General features: G+C 46.7%; 1 protein-coding gene across 3 annotated transcripts; it reads right to left on the reverse strand.

Annotated features, from left to right (window-relative positions):
* Positions 1 to 106: 106 nt before the first annotated feature.
* On the reverse strand, positions 107 to 26,901 carry LOC140420955 (probable G-protein coupled receptor 174). Of its 3 annotated transcripts, none has more exons than XM_072505149.1 (2): positions 26,679 to 26,901; positions 107 to 2,188 (listed from the first exon to the last, which is right to left on the reverse strand). In XM_072505149.1, exon 2 carries the CDS (start codon positions 1,547 to 1,549, stop codon positions 584 to 586), a length of 966 nt encoding a protein of 321 aa, XP_072361250.1. In that variant the 5' UTR covers positions 1,550 to 2,188; positions 26,679 to 26,901; the 3' UTR covers positions 107 to 583. The 3 variants fall into 3 exon arrangements, with proteins under 3 accessions (XP_072361250.1, XP_072361249.1, XP_072361251.1); XM_072505148.1 differs by lacking the exon at positions 26,679 to 26,901 and adding an exon at positions 26,070 to 26,400; XM_072505150.1 differs by lacking the exon at positions 26,679 to 26,901 and adding an exon at positions 3,435 to 3,514.

Below are 26,901 nucleotides of genomic sequence, written 5' to 3' on the forward strand. Positions count from 1 at the left end.
CATAACCATCGTTTTGTGACAGAATGCACTGCATCTTAACGGAAAAGAGATAGTTTGAGATGCACAAAGGCAACGGCAGATTTTTAAAATAAAGAACAATGTGATTTTATTTGAGTAATCTGGGATCTCCAGGCAACACGTGTTTCCCCGAGAGGTTGACACTAATGGATCACTCAGAGGCCACCATTACTGAAATAGGAAGTGGAAATGTCAGTACAGAACCCAAATGTCATATCTGCAAATCTATTTCAGGCTCATCGCTGGGCAACAAAGGAATCGCTGCATGTGACCTGCCCACTTTTTGAACCCGTTCGGCTTTGCTCTGCAAAAATTCTCAAAAATAGAACACTCGAGACAAGCCTTTTTTAAACTCTTTACCATTGTAAAGATTCACATTTCTGTAGCAAAAATACAACATATACAAGTACTTTATATAAATATGCTAAATAACAGTGGAAAAAATTAAAATTTACACCATGGCCACACAGGCAGACACAGGTTATCACTTGATGTCCCTCCCATGTCGCTTATTTTCAATTTTGCAAAGAAGCTAAACGTTCAAAATTGCCACAAAAAAAACCCTTCAGCCATATTCTTTAGAGTTGAGCTGAATACCATTTTCACTGATTTCTTGCCGTGACAGTCTTCTCCTAAATTCATCAGTGGTGAAGTAGTATATGACTGGGTCCAGGCAGCAGTTCAGGCTGGCCAGGCACAGAGCCACTGGGTGGAAGGTCAGTATGATCTTCTTGGTGGAGCAATCTTCAATGCGGCCTGCTAGAGCCAGAAAATGCAAGGGGAAGGTAATATGATACGGCGCAAAGCAAACCAGGAAGACCATGCTGCAGGTCAGCACCATCTTTAAGGCTTTCTTCTTTTCCCCACTGTCTTGCATGACTGGGTTCTTCTCTCGCAGGGACATGATGGTTTTCCAAGAGCAGATCAGGGTGATGACGAGAGGTAGCACAAACCCTGTCAGTTCGGCCAGAGTTACCATGATAGCAGAGGTAGGGATACCAATTTCGATGATGGGGAGATCCGCAAAGCAGCTGTTGAAGTGGCTGGAATTGCTTTTGGTATCGAGCCGCATGAGTGGGAAGGGTAGGCAAGCGGCGCCCACCAGGAGCCACCCCACGATACTCACATAGACGTCGTACCTGCGTTTACAGTCATTATACTTGAAAGGCTGGATCAGAAACAGGCACCGCCGCACACTGATGCAGACCAGGAAGAAGATACTTGCGTACATGTTCACATACTTAAGGTAGAAGCAGAACATGCACAAAAAGCTGCCAAAAGGCCAGGCGTGGTGCAGGTAGTAGAAAATCCGAAGCGGCAAAGACAAAACCTGTGCCAAGTCAGCAATAGCCAAGTTAATCATGAATATGACTGCCCTCTTTGTCTCCCTGACATAAGCATGGAACACCCAGAGAGCCAGAACATTGGCGATTAAGCCTGGCACAAATATGATGGCATACATGACAGCATACAGGAAATTAGTAGCATTCCGATCATCACTGCAGCTAGATGAATCGTTTGACATTTTCATATTACCTTTTAAGTCAAGAATAAATCTGGTTGAATCTGGAAGAGCTGGAGAATACAATTTGGAAAAATGTTTCCAGGGATCGAAAGAAAAATAAATCAATGAAAGAAATTCTTAAGAGAAAGTTATTTCACAGGTTTTGAGTACAGCAGTGTCAATCTTCAATTTGCTTGGTCTTTCTTAACCATCAAACTTGATTTTCAGATTAAACGTTGATCCAGTGCTAACTTCAGCTTGTAGACATGATTTATCGGCAACGGCTGGAAACCCAGAGCTAAAACAATCATGCAAAGTTTAATAAGTCCTTGCTATTGACTTGGTGTGGGTATCTAAGAATACTTTTCAATGTGCCCCCAGTGTCGCTCAATGATGTTTTTCTCCTTCCCATTTTTCTCCTTGGTAACCTCTTTGTGACATTTCAGGTGATCGCTCTGAGTTTTCTCCCTCCTAATGTTCTCACTGGCTGGTGAAGCTCACTTCTGCTTTATGTAGCCGGTGCTGTGCTCGTGGGGCGACATCGATAAGCATTTCCTCCGACCCACTCACATGTGCAGTTATCTGATGGTTTAGATAAGAGACTTCTTTCACACGTTCCAGTCTCGGCTCTGCTCTTCCGCCAAAGGTCTCGCTGAAGCTAGCTTTCTGGAAAAAACAGACAGAAAATAGAGATTTACCTCAAGTGATCATTGCTTTCCTGAACAGAAATTATTTCAAAACTTGTTATTTGGCGCACATGTATACGCAGCTTACTGTGACAGCAGGAAAGGCTTGAGATTCATGTCCTTTATGTTTCGCGATGAATTACTTGTATGACTACATAATGAATGTTGTCCACCTTTGAGATTCACAGTGAATCTCCCATTCTCTGTGTTGTCCAGTATTTAGAGGATGTAGGAGCAGAAATAGGCCATTCGGCCCATCGAACCAGCTCCGCCATTTAATGAGATCATGACTGATCTGATATGGTAATACTCAACTCCACCTTCTCTCCTTATCCGCTTGATTCCCTTACTGATTAAAAATCTGTCTATCTCAGCCTCAAATATACATAGTGACCCAGCCTCTGCAGTCCTCTGTGGTAAACAATTCCACACATTCACTTCAAGTAAATGTGAACAAATATCACATTAAAATTAAATTTAAATTATATTCAATAGGACAAATGTTTTGATAATGCCTTTCACCACAGTACGCCATCCCAATTTACACCCAATGAAGTACCTTTGAAGTAAAATGCGAAAGTACCAGAAAGCATCTGTGGAGAGGGAGCAAAATGAACATTTTAGGCCTGTGAATGAATTCAGATACCTGGAAGGAAAAGATTATAGATGTACCAGTTACCAACATACCAATGTATACTAGAACATAGAACATGGTAGCGCAGTACAGGCCCTTCGGCCCTCGATGGTGCGCCGACCTGTGAAACCACTCTAAAGCCCATCTACACTATAGCTGGCAGGGAAAGGGAAATAGATTAGGGGTGGGGGGAAGGAAAGAATAAAGAGCAGATAAGATGGAAGGCCACGGTTACACTAGTTTTTACTTGATTCTTGGATTATCGCAATACTTAACATGTAGCTTCAAAAATTAGACTTCCTCGATTATTTTCACTTTCCATTATCGGGTGGGGAGGATTGGGGAAAGTCCCATCTACTATAATGGGTGATTAAGGTTCAACCTTCATTGGCATGTGAAAGGGTTAACTTGCAGGCAACTAATTTTGGAACTTCACCAATAATTCTACTTTGAACTTAAAACTGTCATGGAAATTATTACCCATGTGCTTAAAAACAAACTAGGAAGATCCTGATCCAAATTTATAACTGTGGTGTGACTGTGATTCACCAGTGCTTCTAAAGTTACGTGAAATTCTAGCAGCGAAACTTACTTAGTATCGATTTGATTTTGATGGCCCTGATGTGCACTGTTGGCTCATTTTAACTCTTACTTATTCGGAGTGCAGTCTTGATTTTACAATGCTGTTCCGGGAGGCTTGCCCCTGGTTGTCTATGAGGCAATGTCAGAAAAAAATAATAATTTCCTCTTTAAAAATATATACTTAACATTATCAGGTAAACAATACTGCATTGTTTGGCTATTATTTTATCAGTTGCTTATCATTGCAGTCACTGTTTGATTGTATCTGATTTCCCTTGAGATGGTGGTGTGCTACCTTCTTGAACCAATGCAGTCCTTGTGGTACAGGCACAACCACTGTGCTATTAGGCAGGGCGTTCCAGGATTTTAACTCAGTGACAGTGAAGGAATGGTGATATATTCCCAAGTGACTTGGCGGGGAATTTCCAGGTGGTGGTGTTCCCATGTGTCTTCTTCCCTTGTCCTTCTAGATGGTAGCCGTCGGCGGTTTGTTCGGTGCTGTCTAGGGAGCCTTGGCGAGCTCCTGCAGTGCATCTTGCAGATCCTACTCACTGTTACCATTCTGAGTCAGTGAAGGCGGGAATGAATGTTTGTGGATGTGATGCCAATCAAGTGGGCTGCTGTGTCCTGGATGGTGTTGAGCTTCTTCAGCGTTGTTGGAGTTGCACTCAACCAGCCAAGTGGAGAGTATTTCATTACACTCCTGACTTGTGCCTAGATGGTGGACAGTCTTTGGGGAGCCAGAAAGTGAGTAACTCGCTGCAGAATTCCTAGCCTCTGACCTGCTCTTGTAGCCACAGTATTTATATTTATGCAGTACTTAAATAGGTCATTTGGCTCACCTATGCTCATGTTTACATTCAAATGAGACTCTTCCTACTCTTCCCACCTTGCCCTGTCTCCCTCTTACCCCGTTGCACACTTTGTGCATCAGGCCTCCCCTTAAATAATTCATTGCTTCTTCAGTGGTTCTCTTCGGAAGAGATTTGATAGAGGTGTGCAAGATTCTGACAAGTTTGGATAAAGTGAAGAACATAGAGGAAAAACTGTTCCCATGTACTGAAGGGACAAGGACTAGGGGAGTCACAGATTTAGGTTTTGTGCAAGAGATGGTGGGGGAATGTGAGGGAGAGGTGTTTACGCAGCCAGTGGTAATGCCCTGCAACTTGCTGCCCATGAGGTGGAATCAGAGGCAAACAACAATTTCAAGAAATTGGATGGACACTTGAAGGAAATAAACTTACAACGCCATCTGGATAAAATGAGGGAATGGGACTGACTGAATTGCTCCAGGGAGAACTGGCATAGACTCAATTGAATGAATGGCCTTCTTCTATTCCCTAAATAACTCTACATTTCAATCATATCATCTGGCAGGAAGTTCCACACTTTCTTTGCTCTCTGTGTAAAGAAATTCCTTCTAAATTCTTTATTTAATCCATTAGTCATTATCTTCCATTTTACCTACTGGTCCAGAACCGACCCACAAGTGAAGATGGTTTCTCCAAACCCATCCTGTCAAACTCTTCCATGAAAAATGAAAATGAAATGAAATGAAAATCACTTATTGTTACAAGTAGGCTTCAATGAAGTTACTGTGAAAAGCCCCTAGTCGCCACATTCCACCGCCTGTTCGGGGAGACTGGCACGGGAATTGAACCCCTGCTGCTGGCCTTGTTCTGCTTTACAAGCCAGCTGTTTAGCCCACTGTGCTAAACCCACCCCATCCATAGTTTGAAAGGACTCTTCTGAATCGTTTTCAGAGACGAGAGCTCTGGCTTTCTCAATTTTGCTGCATAATATATATCAAAAGCAGATATATTTAATAGACAACAGCATAATAATAAAAATTATAATCTCAACCTTCTCTCATAAAGCTCTCTTTCCCTTCCCCTTGTCTGTCACTATGACAAATTCAGCTGTTAAAAATAGTCGTATGATTTTACGTCAATGAACAGGAGCTGCATCTATAAATTAGTTACAATTTATTCAACAGGAAATCAATGCAGGTACCAAGAAAGCAAACTGTAACGCACAAGTGAAAATTAAGTGTTTATTGCTTTAACCAATCCACACACATCCTATGGAAATATGCCAGTGACAAAGGAGATTAGTAGGGATGGAAATTGTAAGAGCAGATTTATGTTGAAGAATTTATAGCTCTGCTGTGTGCCTCCTCCACACTGGAAGAGGAATAGATTTTATATTAATGTCACAATGCTATGCCCCAACAATTTGCGATTTTCGTCAAAGCAAACTTATTTTATTTTGCTTATGTACAGTATTGGTACAGTGGAAGCCCAATTTGGAGGATCATCGCCCTTCATGGAACTAAATCCATTCACATAAAAATCTGGAGTATTGCATGCAATTCTGGCATTATAGGAAGGATGTGGAAGCATTGGAAAAGGTGCAGAGGAGATTTACCAGAATGATGCCTGGTATGGAGGGAAGATCTTATGAGGAAAGGCTGAGGGACTTGAGGCTGTTTTCGTTAGAGAGAAGGTTAAGAGGTGACTTAATTAAGGCATACAAGATGACCAGAGGATTGGATAGGGTGGACAGTGAGAGCCTTCTTCCTCGGATGGTGATGTCTCGCATGAGGGGACATAGCTTTAAACTGAGGGGAGATAGATGTCAGCGGTAGGTTCTTTACTCAGAGAGTAGTAAGGGCGTGGAATGCCCTGCCTGCAACAGTAGTGGACTCGCCAACACTAAGGGCATTCAAATGGTCATTGGATAGACATATGGACGATAAGGGAATAGTGCAGATGGGCTTTAGAGTAGTTTCACAGGTCGGCGCAACATCGAGGGCCGAAGGGCCTGTACTGCGCTGTAATGTTCTATGTTCTATGTAGTCTTTTAGCGGCAACTGTTGTAGATCCATTGCCATGTGACTTGAATTGAAGTCAGTTTGCACCATCGCGTACATAAAACTGCACGCCTCACTTCACGAGCTAAAAAGTGATGAGGCCCACACTCTAAATGGCTCTGCACATGAATTGCACCCACAAGAATGTCACAATACAGCTTGCCGTTCACCGAACATACATGTACTGCAGTTCACATAAAACACTCTTGCACAAAGCAGAACTCTGGCCTTCTGTGTTTTGCAAAGACAGGATGTTCATATCTTATATTTTACCCTTCATAAAAGAGATCTTTCAGAACGTGACAAGATTTGTTCACATTACTCTTGAATAAAAATCTTCAACAACAAGCCAAAATTGTGCTTTATATCTAAACAATTAATAGCTCCATGCTTTGAATCATAGAATCCTTACTGTGCAGCAGAGACCATTCGGCCCATTGGATCTGCACCGACCATCTGAAAGAGCACCCCGCCTTGGCACATTCCATCCCTGTAAACCCAACTTATCTGCACATCTCTAGACACTGAGGGGCAACCTTATCATGGCCAATCCATCTAACCTGCATATCTTTGGACTGTGGGAGGAAACCAGAGCACCCGGAGGAAATCCACGCAGACACAGGGAGAAAGTGCAAACTCCACACAGACAGTGACACAAGGCCAGAATTGAACCCAGGTCCCTGGCTCTGTGAGGCAGCAGTGCTAACCACTGTGCCACCATGCCGAGCCACCATTTATCACACCATAAAACATCTCACTTTCATTAATACCCTCCAGCTGCTGGAATGTTTGGGGAAACAGACTCTTCCATCAACATTTTTAAAAATAGTCTTGCTGGCTGCCTACATTCTTAGTTAAAATTTTTATTTGCAAGTAACAATTCCTATGTAATGTGGTTCGTTTTTAAAAAATGAAAACCTATTCAAATTGGACTAGTGAAGAATACAAGATTGCTATTTTAAAAATTGAATACACTATTGTAAATAACATGAGAAGTTGGGCGGGATTTACCGGCACACGGGTTTCCCGGCGACAAGGGTTGCTGCCGATCGGAAATCCCATTGACAATGGCGGGACCGGTAGATCCCGTTAGCGGGCTACCTCCCCCACCGAAAAATACACGGCAGGTACATCCCGCCCATTGGATATTACAGCGCAGAAGAAACTTGTGCTAGATTTTGGAAAGTGTGATCCAATTAGTCCCACTCCTTCCCCATAATACTGCAATTAGTCCTTTGTCAAGTATTGATCCAATTTCCCTTTGTTTGAATATACCCCCACCATCGTTTTGGGCAGTGCATGGGCGAGATTCTCCGACCCCCCGCCGGGCCGGAGAACCGCCGGGGGCTGGCGTGAATCCCGCCCCCGCCTGTTGCCGAATTCTCCGGCACTGGAGATTCGGCGGGGGCGGAAATCGCGCCGCGCCGGTTGGCGGGCCCCCCCACAATTCTCCGGCCTGGATGGGCCGAAGTCCCGCTGCTAGAATGCCTGTCCCGCCGGCGTGGATTAAACCACCTCTCTTACCGGCAGGACAAGGCGGCGCGGGCGGGCTCCGGCGTCCTGGGGGGGGCGCGGGGCGATCTAGCCCCCGGGTGTGCCCCCACGGTGGCCTGGCCCGCGATTGGGACCCACCGATCTGCGGGCGGGCCTGTGCCGTGGGGGCACTCTTTTTCTTCCGCCTTCGCCACGGTCTCCACCATGGCGGAGGCGGAAGAGACTCCCTCCACAGCGCATGCGCGGGGATGCCGTGAGCGGCCGCTAACACTCCCGCGCATGCGCCGCCCTGCAATGTCATTTCTGCGCCAGCTGGCAGGGCACCAAAGGTCTTTTCCGCCAGCTGGCGGGGCGGAAATCAGTCCGGCTCGGCCCTAGCCCCTCAAGGTAAGGGCTCGGCCCCCCCAGATGCGGAGGACTCCGCACCTTTGGGGTGGCGCGATGCCGGACTGATTTGCGCCGTTTTTGGCGCCGGTCGGCGGACATCGCGCCGATATCGGAGAATTTTGCCCCAGTTCACAGCATAAACAGAAATCTCCTCACCTCCCCTCTACTCAAAGGCAACATCAGGGTCCCAGCGTCATGCAGACGAGTTAGAATATTTGCAAAGAAAAGGGTAACTTTCACATATTCGAATAGACCAACACCCTGTGTTGTTCCCAGAATGGGTTTAGTGTGAGTCACGTGATATTTACTCTATTATTCTCCCTCGCTTCCAGAAGGTTCCATCACTCTGTTATAAAAAAGTCTGTCATCTTTCATTTACCTCTTGCCTATAGTCTCCTTCACACATTAAGCATTGGATTTTTACATCTACAGAATAACTAATGTTGTCTGTGTTACTCTGTACCCTGCGGGCTCTGCCCTTCATCTCCAGACTTGTAACATCTGCCTAATTTCATCTGTCTCTTATTTAAGATTGTGCTGCACTGCTGAGACTTCTCTCATTCTGATTTTTTTTTAATGGTTGTAAAGAGTTGGCTGCAACTTTAGTTTCCTGTTTGTATTATTGTGTTTTGGAAGGGATAAGAAATGTTTTCTCTAGGTTTAATTGACATGCATGTCTTATTTTGTGACCAGGACTGAAAGGGGGTGGGTGCGGAGGGGTCCCACTCGTATTTTAAAGGCATGGCGAAAATTTAACTCCTTGACTGTAAACAGTCAGGCAACTGAACTGCCATAAAATTACTGAATAGAAACACATAGAAGGAAGCCATTCGGGTTGTCGGCTCTATGCTGGCTCTTTTGAAGAATAATATTTTATTCCACTCCCTAATGACCTTTTCTTCATATCTCCGTAATTTGTTCTGCTTAAAGCTTAAGTAATTAACTCTTGATTGGTCTTTGAATCTGTATCCATCACTATCAGGCAATGCATTCCAAATCCTACTTACGCAATGCATAAAATTATTTTTTTCCTCACGTCACCTCTGTTTCTTTTTCCAAGCATCTTAAATTGGGGCCCTCTGGCTCTTCAGCCGTTGGAAACAGTTTTGCTATATTTAATCTATCTAAACTCCCTCCTGGTGCTCCGGTTTCCTCCCACAGCCCAAAGATGCGCAGGTTAGATGGATTGGCCATGCAAAATTGCCTCTTAGTGTCCAAGGGTGTGCAGGTTGGATGGAGTTACAGGATTACAGGGATAGGGCGGGGGAGTGGGCCTAGATAAAGTGCTCTTTTGGATGGTCGGTGCAGAGTCGATGGGCTGAATGGTCTCCTTCTGCACTGTCGGGATTCTATGGATCTTTCATAATTTTAAAGACCTTTTATTAAGTCTCCTCTTAGTCTTCTCTAACCTGAACAAGTTGAATTTCTCCCATTTTTCCAAGTAGCTGTCTTCCCTCAACCCTGAACTATTCTAGTAAATCTTGTCAATACCCTCGCCAAAGCCTTCATGTCATTCCTGAAGTGTGGCATCCAGAACTGGCCAAAATGGCCCTGATTTTCCAGGTAGGCCTGAAGTTCTGACCCTGGAGGTGGGTGCCACTCTCATTGGCACGGTCAGAGACCAGGAGGAAACTATGATGAGCCAGCTGGTTAATTAACTACAAGACCAGCAGGGGATGGAAGACGGCGTGAGGCATCGGATTCAGCATCAGGAAATGCCGCCAGAGGGGCTGCCGCCATACTTAAAGGGTGCCTGAATTATTTTAATGCCACACTGCTGCCTTCAAAGTCACTGGCGTGAAGTGGAGTAAGCCTGCTGTCTTCAAACTAAGCTGTATGGCCCTGTTCCCTTCACTGAAGGCCAGAGGAAGCAAGATGACTGAAGGCATGGCTGAGGGAAGGATCCTGATGACTCTCCTTCAGGCTGCTCAGGGAAGGCATAAGGTCCTCTTCCCCAGAGTTCTGTGCTTTTCCAAAATCCTCTTTCCATTACTGTAGCCTGCTCGACTGCAGGGCTACCCTGGAGCACCCCAAGGGTTGGTTGGGATGGGACATCCGTCCTTGCACTTTGATTTCCCCATGCTGGAGTTTGGGTTGTTACTGTGTGCAGGGTGATGGATGTTTTCTGAAGGAGATGGCAATAGTGCAGCAGAATGGGTAGATCAGTAGCAAGACTCTTTTGATACATTCCTGTTTTTGTAAGCCTCGATTCTGTCTATGTCATTGCACATTTGCAGTAGTCTTTGAGTAGGCATTGCACACCACTTCTCACCCCTCTGTGGAGAACAGTAGACGATCACAATATGCAAGGCTCTTGCTGGGGCATTCTGAAGGGCTCCACATGGTCGATCCAAGCACATGAATTGCATCCTCAAGCAATTAATGGTTTGCTCGATAGTCACTCAGGTTGCCCCATGGCAGGTGCTGTACTTCTCTACATCTGTGTGTGGGATTCTCACAGGAGTGAGTCGGTAGCCCTTGCTCCCAGAATACGTCTTTGAAAGTGTTCAGGGCAGTGGCACCCCGGATTGCTTTAATATGAAGACATTGTGGTTACTTCTCAGTATTCACATACATAGCTGCCAGATCCATTTGCAGTGGTCACAGGCAGTTACACATTGAGCGAGTGGAAGCCCTTCCTGTTAATGAAGGCTGCGGGCAGGTCTGTGGGGACTTTTATGCCCACATGCAGTTATTCACACCTTGAGTCGCAGGTGGACAGGGTGGTGAAGAAGGCATTCGGCATGCTTGGTTTCATTGGTCAGAACATTGAATACAGGAGTTGGGACGTCTTGTTGAAGTTGTACAAGACATTGGTACGGCCACACTTGGAATACTGTGTGCAGTTCTGGTCACCCTATTATAGAAAGGATATTATTAAACTAGAAAGAGTGCAGAAAAGATTTACTAGGATGTTACCGGGACTTGATGGTTCGAGTTATAAGGAGAGGCTGGATAGACTGGGACTTTTTTCCCTGGAGCTTAGGAGGCTTAGGGGTGATCTTATAGAGGTCTATAAAATAATGAGGGGCATAGATAAGGTAGATAGTCAACATCTTTTCCCAAAGGTAGGGGAGTCTAAAACTAGAGAGCATAGGTTTAAGGTGAGAGGGGAGAGATTCAGAAGGGCCCAGAGGGGCAATTTCTTCACTCAGAGGGTAGTGAGTGTCTGGAATGTGCTGCCAGAGGTAGTAGTAGAGGCGGGTACAATTGTGTCTTTTAAAAAGCATTTAGATAGTTACATGGGTAAGATGGGTATTGAGGGTTATGGGCCAAGTGCGGGCAGCTGGGACTAGCTTAATGGTAAAAACTGGGCGGCATGGACTGGTTGGGACGAAGGGCCTGTTCCCATGCTGTAAACTTCTATGATTCTATGATTCTATGAAGCTAGAGGGAGTCCAGCAGCGGCCCAGAGCCCAATGGATCTCTCTGCTTGATGTGCAAATCGGTGTGATAATGGATTTTGTGACAATGATAAATGGCATGCGCCATCAAAGAGGGCATCGGTCAGCATTTTGATGGTGTGCCACACACATTGTGTGCACTCTGGGAGACCCCATATGTCTCCACCAAGTCCCTGGAATGATCCAAAGGTATAGACGTTTAGCGTCATGGTAACCTTCAGCTTCACTGTCATTGGGTGTCGATCATCACCATTGGAGTTCAGCTAATCTATCATCATGGCACACAGCCTCCCTGGAGAGAGACTGTGTTTAGTGACTGCTGCTCGGACATTTGAAGAACTTCTGCTCTGACAGTAGACCCCCCCCACTGCACCGTACCATCGTCAATATGCAGGAGGCTACTCCTGGTGCTCTCGGCACCTTTCTCCTTCCTCCGCACTCCAGTTGCCCCTGAGGTTGTTGCTATCCCATTGCCCGTAGCTGCAGCTTTCTTTCTCTCCTGCTCCTTCTCACCAGAGGTTGATTTCACAAATGCTCAGTTGACAAGACCCAATAGCCAGGTGCCTCCACCATCCGTCACAAACCACCCCCTCTTCCTCACCATTTGACGCACACAAATGCAAGTTCCTCTCAATCATGCTCTGTTGGCACGTTCTCCTCACTCCTGCCAGCAATATCCAAAGCCCGCATTGCCCTGCCATTCCTTCCAAGGCAAGCTGGATAACTTTATAGCCAGTGAGGCTAACAATACCTTACTTGCTGACTTCCTATTCCTGCTAGGACTCTGACAGTGGGCACTGTGCACTTTTGGCAAAACGTAAAATCACCTTCAACTGACAAATCAGTTTGTTGTTTGAAGCATCAAGATGCATTATCCTCCCATCATGCCCTCTGACCCATAGAAAATCTGAATCTGACATAAAAAGATTGGTCTTCCAGTCCAGCGTCTTCTGTCATAATATTCTGCCTCCCCTTCCATGCTCACAGGGATTGGAAAATGCCAAACGCCACTACAGCTCAGGTCAAATCTGACTGGAATAGTAATCCAGAGGCCCAGGCCAATGTTGTGGAGACATGGGTTCAAATCCCACCATAGCAGCTTGCAGAATCTGAATTCAAATGCTAACGATATGGGGCAGGATTTTCCATCTAGCGATGCTGGAATCGCGAAACGAGATTGGCGGAGAATCATGCGTGAGGCGAAAATCATGACCGGGGGCAGGCGGTGACAGAATTCCATGCTGCAATGCCCCAACAGCGGTGTTAGTACGTTCTTACGCAGGGGCAGGGCTGCAGTATCGGCCAGGGCCACCGTGTAGCCGGTGGACATGGTTGGGCATAGGGGTACGCACCATACTAACATGTCTGCCTTCCACCCCCTACAGAAATGGACTTTGGAATTCAACCAGGAATGGTGGCGTTCCTCCTGGCCGAGCCAGCCCTGGGGGATGCACTGAGGCTGTACAAGCTGGAGCTGCTCGAGGAAGACACGACAGCCGCTGAGCCTGTCCCAGAGGAACAGGAACCAGCTGGTGAGGATGGAGAGCCGGCCGCCCAGCAGCCCGAGGAGGAGGTGGGAAAGAGGCACTGCATGAGGCCCTGTATATACTTGCAGCGCCAGCTGGACCAGGCATGTTGTTGAAGACTCCGGCTGAGCAGGGGGACCTTACGGCATATCTGCAGGATCATGGTGCACCTGGAACTGCAGAGGTATGGGGAGGACAGCCACTCCTGGTACCATCAACATGACGGTTGTCCTGAACTTCCACCACGGGGGTCCTTCCAGGTGCCAAATGGGGACCTGTCTGGAACCTCACAAACCTTGGTGTACAGGTGCATCCGCGCCATCACGGAGGCACTATATGATCAGTCGGCACAATATACAAAGTTCAATGTGGGCCGAGGCCACCAGGATGCTTGCCATATCCAAGGTGCCCCAAGTCCAGGGGGTGATCGACAGGATGCATGTCGCCCTTGGACCACCTGCAGATAACAGGCCGCTCTACACAAACCAAAAGGGGTTGCATTCGATGAACATGCAGCTGGTGTGTGACGTCTGCGCCCGATACCTCGGCAGTGTGCACGATGCCTTCAACCTAGCAAACTTGACGGTTCCTGACACCTTTAAGGCATAACCCCGGGAGAAGAGTTGGCTCCTGGGCAACAGGGGTTATTTGATGCGGCCATGGCTGATGACTCCTATTCGGAGGCCAGGGACCAAAGCAGAGACCCACTACAACAACGCTCATGCAGCGACAAGGGGCAGGATCGAGTGGTGCTTCAGTCCTGACGATGTGGATCAGGTGCTTGAATTGCTCTGTCGTGGCCCTCCAGTCTAGTGCTAGGATAGTCTCCCACATCGTGGTGGCCTGCTGTATCCTCCACAACATCACGCAGCAGGCCACCACCTGCTGAATGGGCAGGGCCTGGGGCCCAAGCAAGCACAGGAGGCCGCACAGTGTGTGTGTGTGTTTGGGCCGGCACGCACAGACGCTCTTATCGCTTCCAGGTTCACCGGCTAGGGGATATGGCCGACGACACGGACATCCCTCCCCCTCCCATTGAAGGAGGGGTGGAGTACTCGGGCGATGTGCGGTGTGCAACCTGAGGGCCCACAACCACCTCCACTTTCCGACCATCTCCCCCACCCCCTCCCCAAGTGCCCCCTCTGGAGCCACCTTCACCATCCGCTCACCTCCCCCACCCCAACTCCCAGCTGCAGCCAGCCAGGCCCAACTCAGCCCATCCCTCACACCCTTCTGAATGAGTACCGAGGCAGGCTGGAACTTTTGTGCACAGTGTTTATTTAACAAAGTACAAGTGAACATCAATATAAAGAGGTGCCCTAGCCTCTAATGCTGTCCTAAGTGGTGCACCATCTTAACTGGTGTCTACCTTTCTAACCTTACGGGCCCTAATGCTACATCTAGGTGGATCCCAGGAGATTCATCAGGAGTGCAGGCGGCCTGCTGCGAATTCCGCCCTATGACCTAGGTCCCATTTGGCGGCTGTCCTCTGGTGCGGGCCTGGATGGGCCCGGCTGTTGCTCGGGTGTCCCAGGTGACGTGCTGCCACCCTGTTCTGCCCATCAGATGCACCAGGGAGAGGAGGGAGGGAGTCCGAGGCACCGTGGTGTTCCAGCATCTCTCCTGCGAGAGTCGTGGGAACGGTCCCCAGCACCTCCTCCCTCGGAGTGCTCGATGGGCCCCTGGGCTACACCATGGGATGGGAGCGAACTACGGGGGCTCTCCCACCGCCTGGCACCGCCAGTCCTTGAGGTCCGCTCTCATCTCAACCAGGGTCTCTATGGTCACAGGGACTGGGCCACCTCCCTCTGGAACTGTGACACATCACTCAGTGACTGTGCCATCTTCCTCTGGGACTGGCTCAGTTCAGCCAGTGACTGGGCAATGCAGACAAAGCCCTCACCCATAAACCGTTGTGACTGGGCCAAGCTTTGGAGCACTGCTGCAATCTCCAGTAGGCCCTGGTGCATAGCTACCTGTGACAGGGCAGCCCTGTCCAGTGCTTTGGCCACAGCCCACACAGAGTGCTCCAGGCCTTCGACCTTTTGACCCATGGCCGATACCTTCGACCCCAAGGCCTCCACCACAGGCGCCATTCATGCGGTATTGGCCTGAGTGGCATATATGGTTGGCACCGCCTCCTGCCCCTGCAGGCGTTTGGACTTCTCCAACTGCACCTGCAGGCGCTGGATGGTTGCTGACAACCGGCTCTGTGTCTGCATCTCTATTAACGATGGGACTGCCCTTTCCTGAAGTCGATTCGCTGTGGTTATGCACCACTGTCCCCTGGGGGCGGTTGTGGAAGGCGCACACTGTTAGACAGTGGATACGGGGAGCACAGAGGGTGGCCAGCTTGATTAATAAGGGGATCGGGGGTTATGGTAGAAGGCAGGAGAATAGGGATGAGAAAATATCAGCCATGATTGAATGGCGGAGCAGACTCGATGGGCCGAGTGGCCTAATTTTCCTCCTATGTCTTATGGTCTTATGGCCTTCGTGGCCATGGTGTCCAGTATGTGTGCTGGCCTGTGGTGCAGGGTAGGGAGCGTGCACACTGCTGGTGGGTGGAGTTCGGTCGTCCTCCAGGTTTGGGGTTACGGGACGGGGATTGGTGCCAGGGGCATGCTGCTGTCTACTCACCCTGACCACCCTGAGGAGGTCATGCTGCTTTGCCCTGGAGGTGGGGCCCACGGCACTCACGGCCTCTGCCACCTGCACCCAGGCCTGGTGTGCGGTGGCAGGTTGCAGCCTCCTTTCCACCCTGGGAAACAGGATGGCCCATCTCTCCTCCATGGCGTCCAGCAAGGTCAACAGCTCTGCCTCCGCAAACCGGGGTGCCGCTCTCCGTGCTGCCACCTTCTTGGCTGGAATGAGTGTGTGTTGGGAGTGGAGTGCGAATGTGCGGCTGCAGATTGTCAGCCTCCCAAGTGTCAACCCCGGCCCTGGAAAGTTGGACACCGACTTTCATTGGAATCACTTGAGTTCCACGTGGCGCCGGTGCCAGCCCATTAGCAGATCATGAATTGCTCCGGGACCGGCACCAATTCCGTTGACGTGGAAGTCCACAGGTTCACTCCCGGCGTCAACACAAAAATACCTCAAATGGAGAATCCACCCATGGAATTTAAAGCTCGTTTCAGTAATATTGTCGATTGTTATAAAAACTCAGCTAGTTCACTAATGTCCTTTAGGGAAGGAACTCTGCCGGTCTGGCCTACATGTGACTGTTGTCCGACAGCAATATAATTGGCTCTTAAGTTCCCTCTCTGGAATGACCTAGAAAGTCACTCAATTCAAGGGCAATTGTAGATGGGCAGCAAATTCTGGTCTTGCCAATGATGCCCACATTCCATGAAAGAGTACATATTTGAAACCTGTCCTATCACCTTCAAGGATTTGTACACGTGGCTGCAGGAATGGTGTAGGAGGGAGGGCTTCAGGTATTTGGATAATTGGAGCGCATTCTGGGGAAGGTGGGACCTGTACAAGCAGGACGGGTTGCACCTGAACCAGAGGGGCACCAATATCCTGGGAGGGAGGTTTGCTAGTACTCTTCGGGAGGGTTTAAACTAATTTGGCAGGGGAATGGGAACCGGATTTGTAGTCCAGCAACTAAGGTAGCCGATATTCAGGACGCCAAAGCTTGTAATGAGGCAGTGGGGAAGGGAACACTGACAAAGGAGAGTATTTGCAGGCACGGAGATGGGTTGAAGTGTGTATACTTCAACGCAAGAAGCATCAGGAATAAGGTGGGTGAACTTAAGGCATGGATCGGTACTTGGGACTACGATGTGGTGGCCATCACGGAAACTTGGATAGAAGAGGGGCAGAAATGGTTGTTGGAGGTCCCTGGTTATAGATGTTTCAATAAGATTAGGGAGGGTGGTAAAAGAGGTGGGGGGGTGGCATTATTAATTAGAGATAGTATAACAGCTGCAGAAAGGCAGTTTGAGGAGTATCACCCTATTGAGGTAGTATGGGTTGAAGTCAGAAATAGGAAAGGAGCAGTCACCTTGTTAGGAGTTTTCTATAGGCCCCCCAATAGTAGCAGAGATGTGGAGGAACAGATTGGGAAACAGATTTTGGAAAGGTGCAGAAGTCATAGGGTAGTAGTCATGGGCGACTTTAACTTCCCAAATATTGAGTGGAAACTCTTTAGATCAAATAGTTTGGATGGGGTGGTGTTTGTGCAGTGTGTCCAGGAAGCTTTTCTAACACAGTATGTAGATTGTCCAACCAGAGGAGGGGCAATATTGGATTTAGTACTGGGTAATGAACCAGGGCAAGTGATAGATTTGTTAGTGGGGGAGCATTTTGGAGATAGTGACTACAATTCTGTGACTTTCACTTTAGTAATGGAGAGGGATAGGTACGTGCAACAGGGCAAGGTTTACAATTGGGGGAAGGGTAAATACGATGTTGTCAGACAAGAATTGAAGTGCATAAGTTGGGAACATAGGCTGGCAGGGAAGGACACAAGTGAAATGTGGAACTTGTTCAAGGAACAGATGCTACGTGTCCTTGATATGTATGTCCCTGTCAGGCAGGGAAGAGATGGTCGAGTGAGGGAACCATGGTTGACAAGAGAGGTTGAATGTCTTGTTAAGAGGAAAAAGGTGACTTATGTAAGGCTGAGGAAACAAGGTTCAGACAGGGCATTGGAGGGATACAAGATAGCCAGGAGGGAACTGAAGAAAGGGATTAGGAGAGCTAAGAGAGGGCATGAACAATCTTTGGCGGGTAGGATCAAGGAAAACCCCAAGGCCTTTTACACATATGTGAGAAATATGAGAATGACTAGAGCGAGGGTAGGTCCGATCAAGGACGGTAGCGGGAGATTGTGTATTGAGTCTGAAGAGATAAGAGAGGTCTTGAATGAGTACTTTTCTTCTGAATTTACAAATGAGAGGGGCGATATTGTTGGAGAGGACAGTGTGAAACAGATTGGTAAGCTCGAGGAAATACTTGTTAGGAAGGAAGATGTGTTGGGCATTTTGAAAAACTTGAGGATAGACAAGTCCCCCGGGCCTGAAGGGATATATCCAAGGATTCTATGGGAAGCAAGAGATGAAATTGCAGAGCCGTTGGCAATTATCTTTTCGTCCTCACTGTCAACAGGGGTGGTACCAGGGGATTGGAGAGTGGCGAATGTCGTGCCCCTGTTCAAAAAAGGAACTAGGGATAACCCTGGGAATTACAGGCCAGTTAGTCTTACTTCGGTGGTAGGCAAAGTAATGGAAAGGGTACTGAAGGATAGGATTTCTGAGCATCTGGAAAGACACTGCTTGATTAGGGATAGTCAGCACGGATTTGTGAGGGGTAGGTCTTGCCTTACAAATCTTATTGAATTCTTTGAGGAGGTGACCAAGCATGTGGATGAAGGTAAAGCAGTGGATGTAGTGTACATGGATTTTAGTAAGGCATTTGATAAAGTTCCCCATGGTAGGCTTCTGCACAAAGTAAGGAGGCATGGGATAGTGGGAAATTTGGCCAGTTGGATAACGAACTGGCTAACCGATAGAAGTCAGAGAGTGGTGGTGGATGGCAAATATTCAGCCTGGATCCCAGTTACCAGTGGTGTACCGCAGGGATCAGTTCTGGGTCCTCTGCTGTTTGTGATTTTCATTAATGACTTGGATGAGGGAGTTGAAGGGTGGGTCAGTAAATTTGCAGACGATACGAAGATTGGTGGAGTTGTGGATAGTAAGGAGGGCTGTTGTCGGCTGCAAAGAGACATAGATAGGATGCAGAGCTGGGCTGAGAAGTGGCAGATGGAGTTTAACCCTGAAAAGTGTGAGGTTGTCCATTTTGGAAGGACAAATATGAATGCGGAATACAGGGTTAACGGTAGAGTTCTTGGCATTGTGGAGGAGCAGAGAGACCTTGGGGTCTATGTTCATACATCTTTGAAAGTTGCCACTCAAGTGGATAGAGCTGTGAAGAAGGCCTATGGTGTGCTCGCGTTCATTAACAGAGGGATTGAATTTAAGAGCCATGAGGTAATGATGCAGCTGTACAAAACCTTGGTAAGGCCACATTTGGAGTACTGTGTACAGTTCTGGTCGCCTCATTTTAGGAAGGATGTGGAAGCTCTGGAAAAGGTGCAAAGAAGATTTACCAGGATGTTGCCTGGAATGGAGAGTAGGTCTTACGAGGAAAGGTTGAGGGTGCTAGGCCTTTTCTCATTAGAGCGGAGAAGGATGAGGGGCGACTTGATAGAGGTTTATAAGATGATCAGGGGAATAGATAGAGTAGACAGTCAGAGACTTTTTCCCCAGGTGGAACACACCATTACAAGGGGACATAAATTTAAGGTGAAAGGTGGAAGATATAGGAGGGATATCAGAGGTAGGTTCTTTACCCAGAGAGTAGTGGGGGCATGGAATGCACTGCCTGTGGAAGTAGTTGAGTCGGAAACATTAGGGACCTTCAAGCAGCTGTTGGATAGGTACATGGATTACGGGAAAATGATATAGTGTAGATTTATTTGTTCTTAAGGGCAGCACGGTAGCATTGTGGATAGCACAATTGCTTCACAGATCCATGGTCCCAGGTTCGATTCCAGCTTGGGTCATTGTCTGTGCGGAGTCTGCACGTCCTCCCCGTGTCTGCGTGGGTTTCCTCCGGGTGCTCCGGTTTCCTCCCACAGTCCAAAGATGTGCGGGTTAGGTGAATTGGCCAATGATAAATTGCCCTTAATGTCCAAATTGCCCTTGGTGGTGGGTGGAGGTGTTGAGTTTGGGTAGGGTGCTCTTTCCAAGAGCTGGTGCAGACTCAAGGGGCCGAATGGCCTCCTTCTGCACTGTAAATTCAATGATAATCTATGATTAATCAAGGACAAAGGTTCGGCACAACATCGTGGGCCGAAGGGCCTGTTCTGTGCTGTATTTTCTATGTTCTATGTACACAAATACTCTCATGTCTCTTTCTTGTACCTCATTTAAAATTGTAACATTTTAGCCTGTGTTGTCTGTCCTCACTCTTCCTATCAAGATATATTTTCTCACTTTACTCTGCATTGAATTTCATCTGCCACATATCTGTGCATTCTATCTGATTATGTATGTCCTCTTGAAGTCTATCACTATCTTCCTTTCTGCTTACTGTACTTGCAAGTTTTGTGTCCTTTGCAAATTTTTACATTATGCCATGTGCTCCTCAGTGTAAGTCATTCGCCCATACCACAAATAGAAATGGTCCTTTAACTGAACCTTGGGGAACACCTACTGCCCTCCAGTTTGAAAACAGACATTCACTCCCTGTTTCTATCCTGTAATGAGTTTTGTATCCAAGCTGACAATGTCTCTTTTATCCCATGGCCTTTAATTTTATTAACAAGCCTAATATCTGCCCTGGGCTTGAATCAAGGTGGAACCTGAGCTAGTTTTGATTCTTAACTTTGCCAAACCCAAGTGACATGACGATAGTCAGTTTCAATGAATTCACACAATCTACCGAATTGAAACTGAATCCTGACACAAGGTCACTTTCAGTTTGGAAGGTCTGGCCCAAAAATTGGAACTTTCAAAAACAGAGCAGAGTGTGCATGCAATGGAAACAACATAACGTGATGACACACATAGTCTAGTCAACTTTGGCACCATTACCAGGTTGTCAACATTATTGGCAGGAGAATCAACTACTTGGGGAATTAATTGAGGCATTTAAAATAATTCTCCAATGGAACTGAACTGCTTAGCTTGGCCCATTGGCATCAGCACTGTTGTAAAACTATGGTTTGGGTCTGACACCACCCAGGGGCTGGAGATGTCATGGAACAGTGGTCAGCCCCGTTGACCAGATCAGGTTCCAGGTTTGTAGCCATCTGCTCAGACCTCTAAACAGTGGTAAGATCTTTGTTCCCCAACTGCCTCAGCCTTATGCGGGTGGCACAATAGCACAGTGGTTAGCACTGTTGCTTCACAGCGCCAGGGTCCCAGGTTCGATTCCCGGCTTGGTCACTGTCTGTGCGGGAGTCTGCACGTTCTCCCCGTACCTGCGTGGGTTTCCTCCGGGTGCTCCGCTTTCCTCCTACAAGTTCCGAAAGACGTGCTGTTAGGTCATTTGGACATTCTGAATTCTCCCTCTGTGTACCCGAACAGGTGCCGGAATGTGACGACTAGGGGCTTTCCACAGTAACTTCATTGCAGTGTTAATGAAAGCCTACTTGTGACAATAAAGATAATTATTATTATAAACCCCCATTAGAAATCCTGGGGATGGGGTCATTTTAATCTCTAAGGTGGGTGCCATACACCTACAGAAATGCATCACAAACACCCAGCCTGTTGTTAGGCTGGAAATCCGAGCAAGTGTCCCGCCGCTCTGCGGGAGAAAGCTCAAATCCTAACATTTTCTCTCCTTTAGGGAGGAGCAGGGTTGCAGCCCAAAGGCAGTGAATCCAGCCAAAACTTGGCTTCATTTTTGCCCTGTTAAGACCTTTAGCAGGCTCGCATTGCAAGCTGTGACATGCCCTTAAGCAAACCAGGTTTCTCCTGGGTGGAATTCTTTGATAGGCTGGGATGTCCCAGGCAGACATCCAGGATGGACGACTGGGAGGCTCATCCACTTCTGGGATTCATGATGAAGTGGAAATCCAACAGTTCTAATTTCATGCACCCACCAGACCGCCACATCTGTCCCTCCCTGGGTGGACCCAACTTTCAATTTTTCACATCCTCCTCACCTAGGGATTAGCATTGCTCTGACACAGAAGGATCATTCTGGAGATCCTGAAGACAGTATGTGAACTCACCCTTAATTATAAAATGAAGAGCTGAATAATATTATACTGCCCATAGCCAAAAGTTGTCTCATGTGTTTCCTGAACTATTTCTTCCAAGCTGTGATTACAAAGTTAAGATCATTTGACAAATCATGTTTAATTGTTGGTGCTAATTTTGTCCTACTGGCTACTCACCAGCAGCATATTCTACAACACGTGAAATAGAGGTGGTGCTCAGTTACTGCTAAGTTTAAGCTCATCTAAGATGTAGGTAGGCTATGGAGTGAGGGCTAGAACAAAACTGACACTTTAAAGCTTTGATTTTTGTTTACATGTTTTCAAATTTGATTCACGGGTTGGAACTCCCCCTGCTTTAGTTTTCTATCTTATTTTCTTACCTCCCTCTTTATCTCTCCAACATTAATCTTACATGTGGAAAATGAGCCAAAGATCTGCATTAATCCCTTGGCTAATATCATTCTGTCACTGGCTAGTACTTGATAAAATTTGCAGAAGAGCATCTCAATGGCCCATCTGCCAATTCTCTCGGTTCCAGTAATGTAATTGCTGATGTTTCACCCTTTTCCTTTCTTTGACTGCATTCCTGTGATCAGAAACTCAATGAAAGATCAACCTGGACTGTGATCTGCTTCTTAATAATATAATAATCTTTATTGTCACAAGTAGGCTTACATTAACACTGCAATAAAGTTACTATGAAAAGCCACTAGTTGCCACATTCTGGCACCTGTTCGGGTACACAGAGGGAGAATTCAGAATGTTGAATTCATGTGACAGCACGTCTTTCGCGACTTGTGGGAGGAAACTGGAGCTCCCGGAGGAAACCCATGCAGAAACAGGGAGAACGTGCAGACTCCACACAAACAGTGACCCAAGCCGGGAATCGAGCCTGGGACGCTGGCGCTGTGAAGCAACATTGCTAACCTCCAGCCCATTTTAACCATTCCTTCTCATTCTGGACCTTAAGCTGTCAAAGCTTTGGAACTTTATTGAGGCTCTATCTAAACTTCCAACCAACCCTTATTGTAACTGATTGTCTTGTCCCATTATCCTCATTGGTCAAACTCCAGAGTGTATGTTTGTGTTTGCAATCATTCCTTAGCAATAAGCAAGCATGTCTCCCGCCTGCCAAATGTTGGAATCTGCTTTAACTTAGCTCGAAAATCGCTTTACGGTGCCAAATACTTTGTGAGAATTTATTAGTGTTGATGACCACCCTGTTCTCCCTACTGTTATCAGGATTGTTCTACTCAACTCAAACTTAATGCACTCTGTGCTCATCTGAGCTTAATACTAGTATCTTATTTTATTAAATTTGTCAATGTTATTCCAAAAGTTATTTTATTAAAGCAGCAGTAATGAACCAGATGCATTCAAAGGAATATTAGTTATCTGCGCCAGTAATCCTTTATCCATAATCTTTATTTGGGTTGATGTTTGTAACAGATATGCTGTCTCCTGCTAATTATATTTATATGGATCCTTCTCTTCCAAGCTAGCTTGATTTTGTTTTCTCAAATTTATGCTAAATCTGACAAAATGAATCCAATGCTGTGCTAATAACATGGACTGCAGTGAGTGAACACATCTGAGCACTGGGAGACTGTCAGTAGAGAGCTCAGAGTACTCACAACAGAAAGGGGCTCGAAGGGCAGAATGCAAAAATAAACAGAATTCAGCAAGGGGAAATGAAATGAAGAGAAAATAATCATTCTGCTCTTGATCTTCAATGTACTGTGAAACGATTCACCTTCAAGGAACTGAAGATTTTTCTGACACAGACTCACTGAAGTTTTAACACTGCAGCGTCCAACCTTTTTAAATTTAACGTCTCAATTCTTAATATGGTTTATCACTGCCGATCTTAATTTGACATAATTACACATACATCTAAATAGGAATTGGAAAGGTTGGATCAAATCTAACAAGAATCGCTTTCTTAGACAGACACCTCTTTCTTAGGAATACAATCAGTCACTTGGTAATACAAAGGTTGAATCTTGCTGAAACAACGGACATGTTACCAGACCTTAAGCAACATGTCCCTCTTTTCAACAATAATCAGTCTCTTTCTTGTGTCGTATGATTTTTAATCGATTTGAAACAGTAACTCTGAGTGCTGCTTTGACACCGACTCCACCTAAGTGAGCTGTATATATCAGGTTTATCTGAAGGGCACGTTTTTCCTTTCACATGGCGAAGTTTATCCAGACAGAAAAAAACAAATATGATTGTGATGCATTTAAAAAATGATGGACTGTTGCCTAGTGAGAGCGAATGTTCAACCAAACCCGTCTGCTTCTTGCTGCTTAACTTAGAAAAGGTGAGAAGGTTTTGGCTTGCCAAAGATTTCTGTATTTTTTCCACTATGTCTGCCTGAATCCTCCACCTGGCCACAGTTGTAGATTTGATGTGGATTTATTTTCTCCCTATAACATTAGGAACAGGAATATGTCATTCAGCCCAGTGAGCATCCTCCAACGCTCAATAAGATTATGACTGATCAAGTATCTGTGATCTCTATTTAATCATCATTGCTCCATGTTCCTTGCTGCCCTGCCCGACACAAATCTATCAATCTCCGAACTTAAAAGCAGCAAATGGCCCAGCACACGGAGCTTCGTGGAAGAGAGAAGTTCTGATTTCTACTACCCCTGTGTGGGAAAAATGCTTCCTGATTTCACTCCTAAAAGCCAGCTATTGTTTAAAAATGAGTCTTCCCTGGTCTGAACTCAATTGCTGAATTATTTTTAACACTTTGGGCACCTGGATTGGTTCAGCCGTCAGTTTTCTACAGAACCTTGAAAGGGATATTTGACTAGACTAACCCGCCTGCCCTCACAATTTAACCCTTGAAACCCTGGTGTAATTCTGGAATGCTGCACTGCACTCTCTAAGGCCAATATGCCCTTCAAACCTGAATGCAGTATTCCAGGTGAATCCTGATCAGGGATCTATACAACAGTGTTTCCAGATTTTCGTTATTTTGTAAGTGGGGGTAGAGGGGTTGAAAAGGGTTCAGGGACCATCCGCCCTCTTCACTTCAAAAAGGCAATATCGTCCAACCAAAGGAACCTTGGACTATCACTGAGAAAAGGTGTTCTGGGAACACTCAGGAAGCGACTGAAGAAGCTAGCTGGATAACACACAGAAATCCAACACAGAAACATGATTTTGTGCACTTCTTAATTCACTGCATGACGTTCTTAAGTTTAATGGACCCTGGTTTGAAGACATATGTCCACCCCCTCTACCCCCCCCCCCCCCCCAACCCAATATGCCACACAGCCACAAGATATTTCAAAATATTATTCCTTTCTTAAAGTCACAAAGTCAATGCGTAGAGCGGACAGGGCAATGGACCTGAATCCATCTCCTTGCTTGCTGCAAAAAAACAATATAAATTCAAATTGAATCCAAGTCACGGTCCCCACAAGAGCGACATACTGAATCCAAGCTGCCCAATAACAGGCATTGCACCTGATCTTGGACTTTGATCTGACTTTTGATCTTAGCCAAAAGGCCGAGATGCCACACACACTAGCAAAAGATTGAGGTGAACACGGGTTGGAGCAAACCTGGTGGCATTCTGAATTTCGAGGCGAGTTCTGAGGGATAGCCCAATGCTCCCTAGCATCACATGCAGCTCAATCTTGTTAACCTTGGGGGTGGGGGTAACATCAAGATGCATCAATTTGATGGGATAAACCTGAATATTACATAAGACTTTAGATTCATTCCGGTCTGCGATTGGACAATGAAACAATGGACAGTGGCTCGTCCCCACCTGATGTGCCTGGGGCTGTTCTATTCAGGAACTTGCCCACTGCCGAGGGTCCACTTGTTAAAGTATGTGAGGAGGGGCGGGGGGGGGGGGGGAGAGGCTATTCCGGAGGGTGGATTTGACCAACTTCACTGCAAAACCTGGAGCTGGCGTTCCACACTGACAACTAACTACTTGCGCACAGTTGCACAAAGTCTTGTGTAAAGTTGAAGAAATATTGCTATTTTATTTAAAAAATGGGTTGGAAAAGGAGCCACCAATGTGAGGCGTGCTTACAATGCCTCTCCTGGCGTCCACATATTTTAAAGGGGGGAGTGGGTGGGGGTGGAGGATTAAGATTCTTCCAGAAGCTGGAAACCCAGAGGTCACAAATTTTGGTTTCAGCGCCTCCTTTCCCGCTGTTTACACAGAGTGAAAAACACACACACTTACCGATGCTCACTCTCCCCCCTCTCCTCTGAAACAATGACCAGGGCGCCAGATCCGATCGCAACTGCTGTGGAATGAAGCCGGGCCAATAACGGGGGCTTTGTGGTTCTGTCTGGAGCGAAGCCGAGTCAAGTTGTAGCAATTTCACATTTCCTCTTTTGTTTTTCCGCTCGGCTTCTACGCGCGGCGGTTTCATGTAAATGAAGCTTAGAAGTGGCAGCGGCGGTGGGGGGTTCATTACCTTCCTCCAGAGCCGGGAGCTGGCAGTTTCGACACAGTTTTGTTGAAATGTGTTGAGGGTGTGTGTGTGTGTTTTTACACAGTGCACGGTTTAACAGGAGCATTCTGGCTGTCAGCGAGCTCATCTCTGCGCACCTCTCTCCCCCCACCCCCCACACACGCACACCCTCAACTCCAATATGGACCAAAGGTACCAGCTCCATCGTAAATATAACACAATAAACCGGATTTCCTTAACTCGAGACTAAAAAGGGGAGAAAAGGGAGTGCTGCAAAGAGAAACATAAACAAGCAAACGGACTTGAACCAGAGCGAGTTGCAAATAAAAATAAATAATGTGCATCTTTGGTGGACAACCTCCGACAGCACTTACCTCAGAGCAGTCTAGTCGTGGAGCTCTCTCAAACTGGGTGTGAGCCACTTTGCTCATGTAATGGGCACCGTCTCAAGTGTCAGAGAAGCCCAAGATGAGATGTCCTCCTGTCCTTTTGTCAGCTTGGATCTTGTCTGTCTCTCTTGTGGGGACCATTGGATTCAATTTGAATTTGATTTTGTCGTTGGGAGCAAGGAATGAGATGGATTAAGGGCTTGCCCCG

The sequence above is a fragment of the Scyliorhinus torazame genome, chromosome 5 (assembly GCF_047496885.1).
Source record: "Scyliorhinus torazame isolate Kashiwa2021f chromosome 5, sScyTor2.1, whole genome shotgun sequence".
NCBI lineage: Eukaryota > Metazoa > Chordata > Chondrichthyes > Carcharhiniformes > Scyliorhinidae > Scyliorhinus > Scyliorhinus torazame.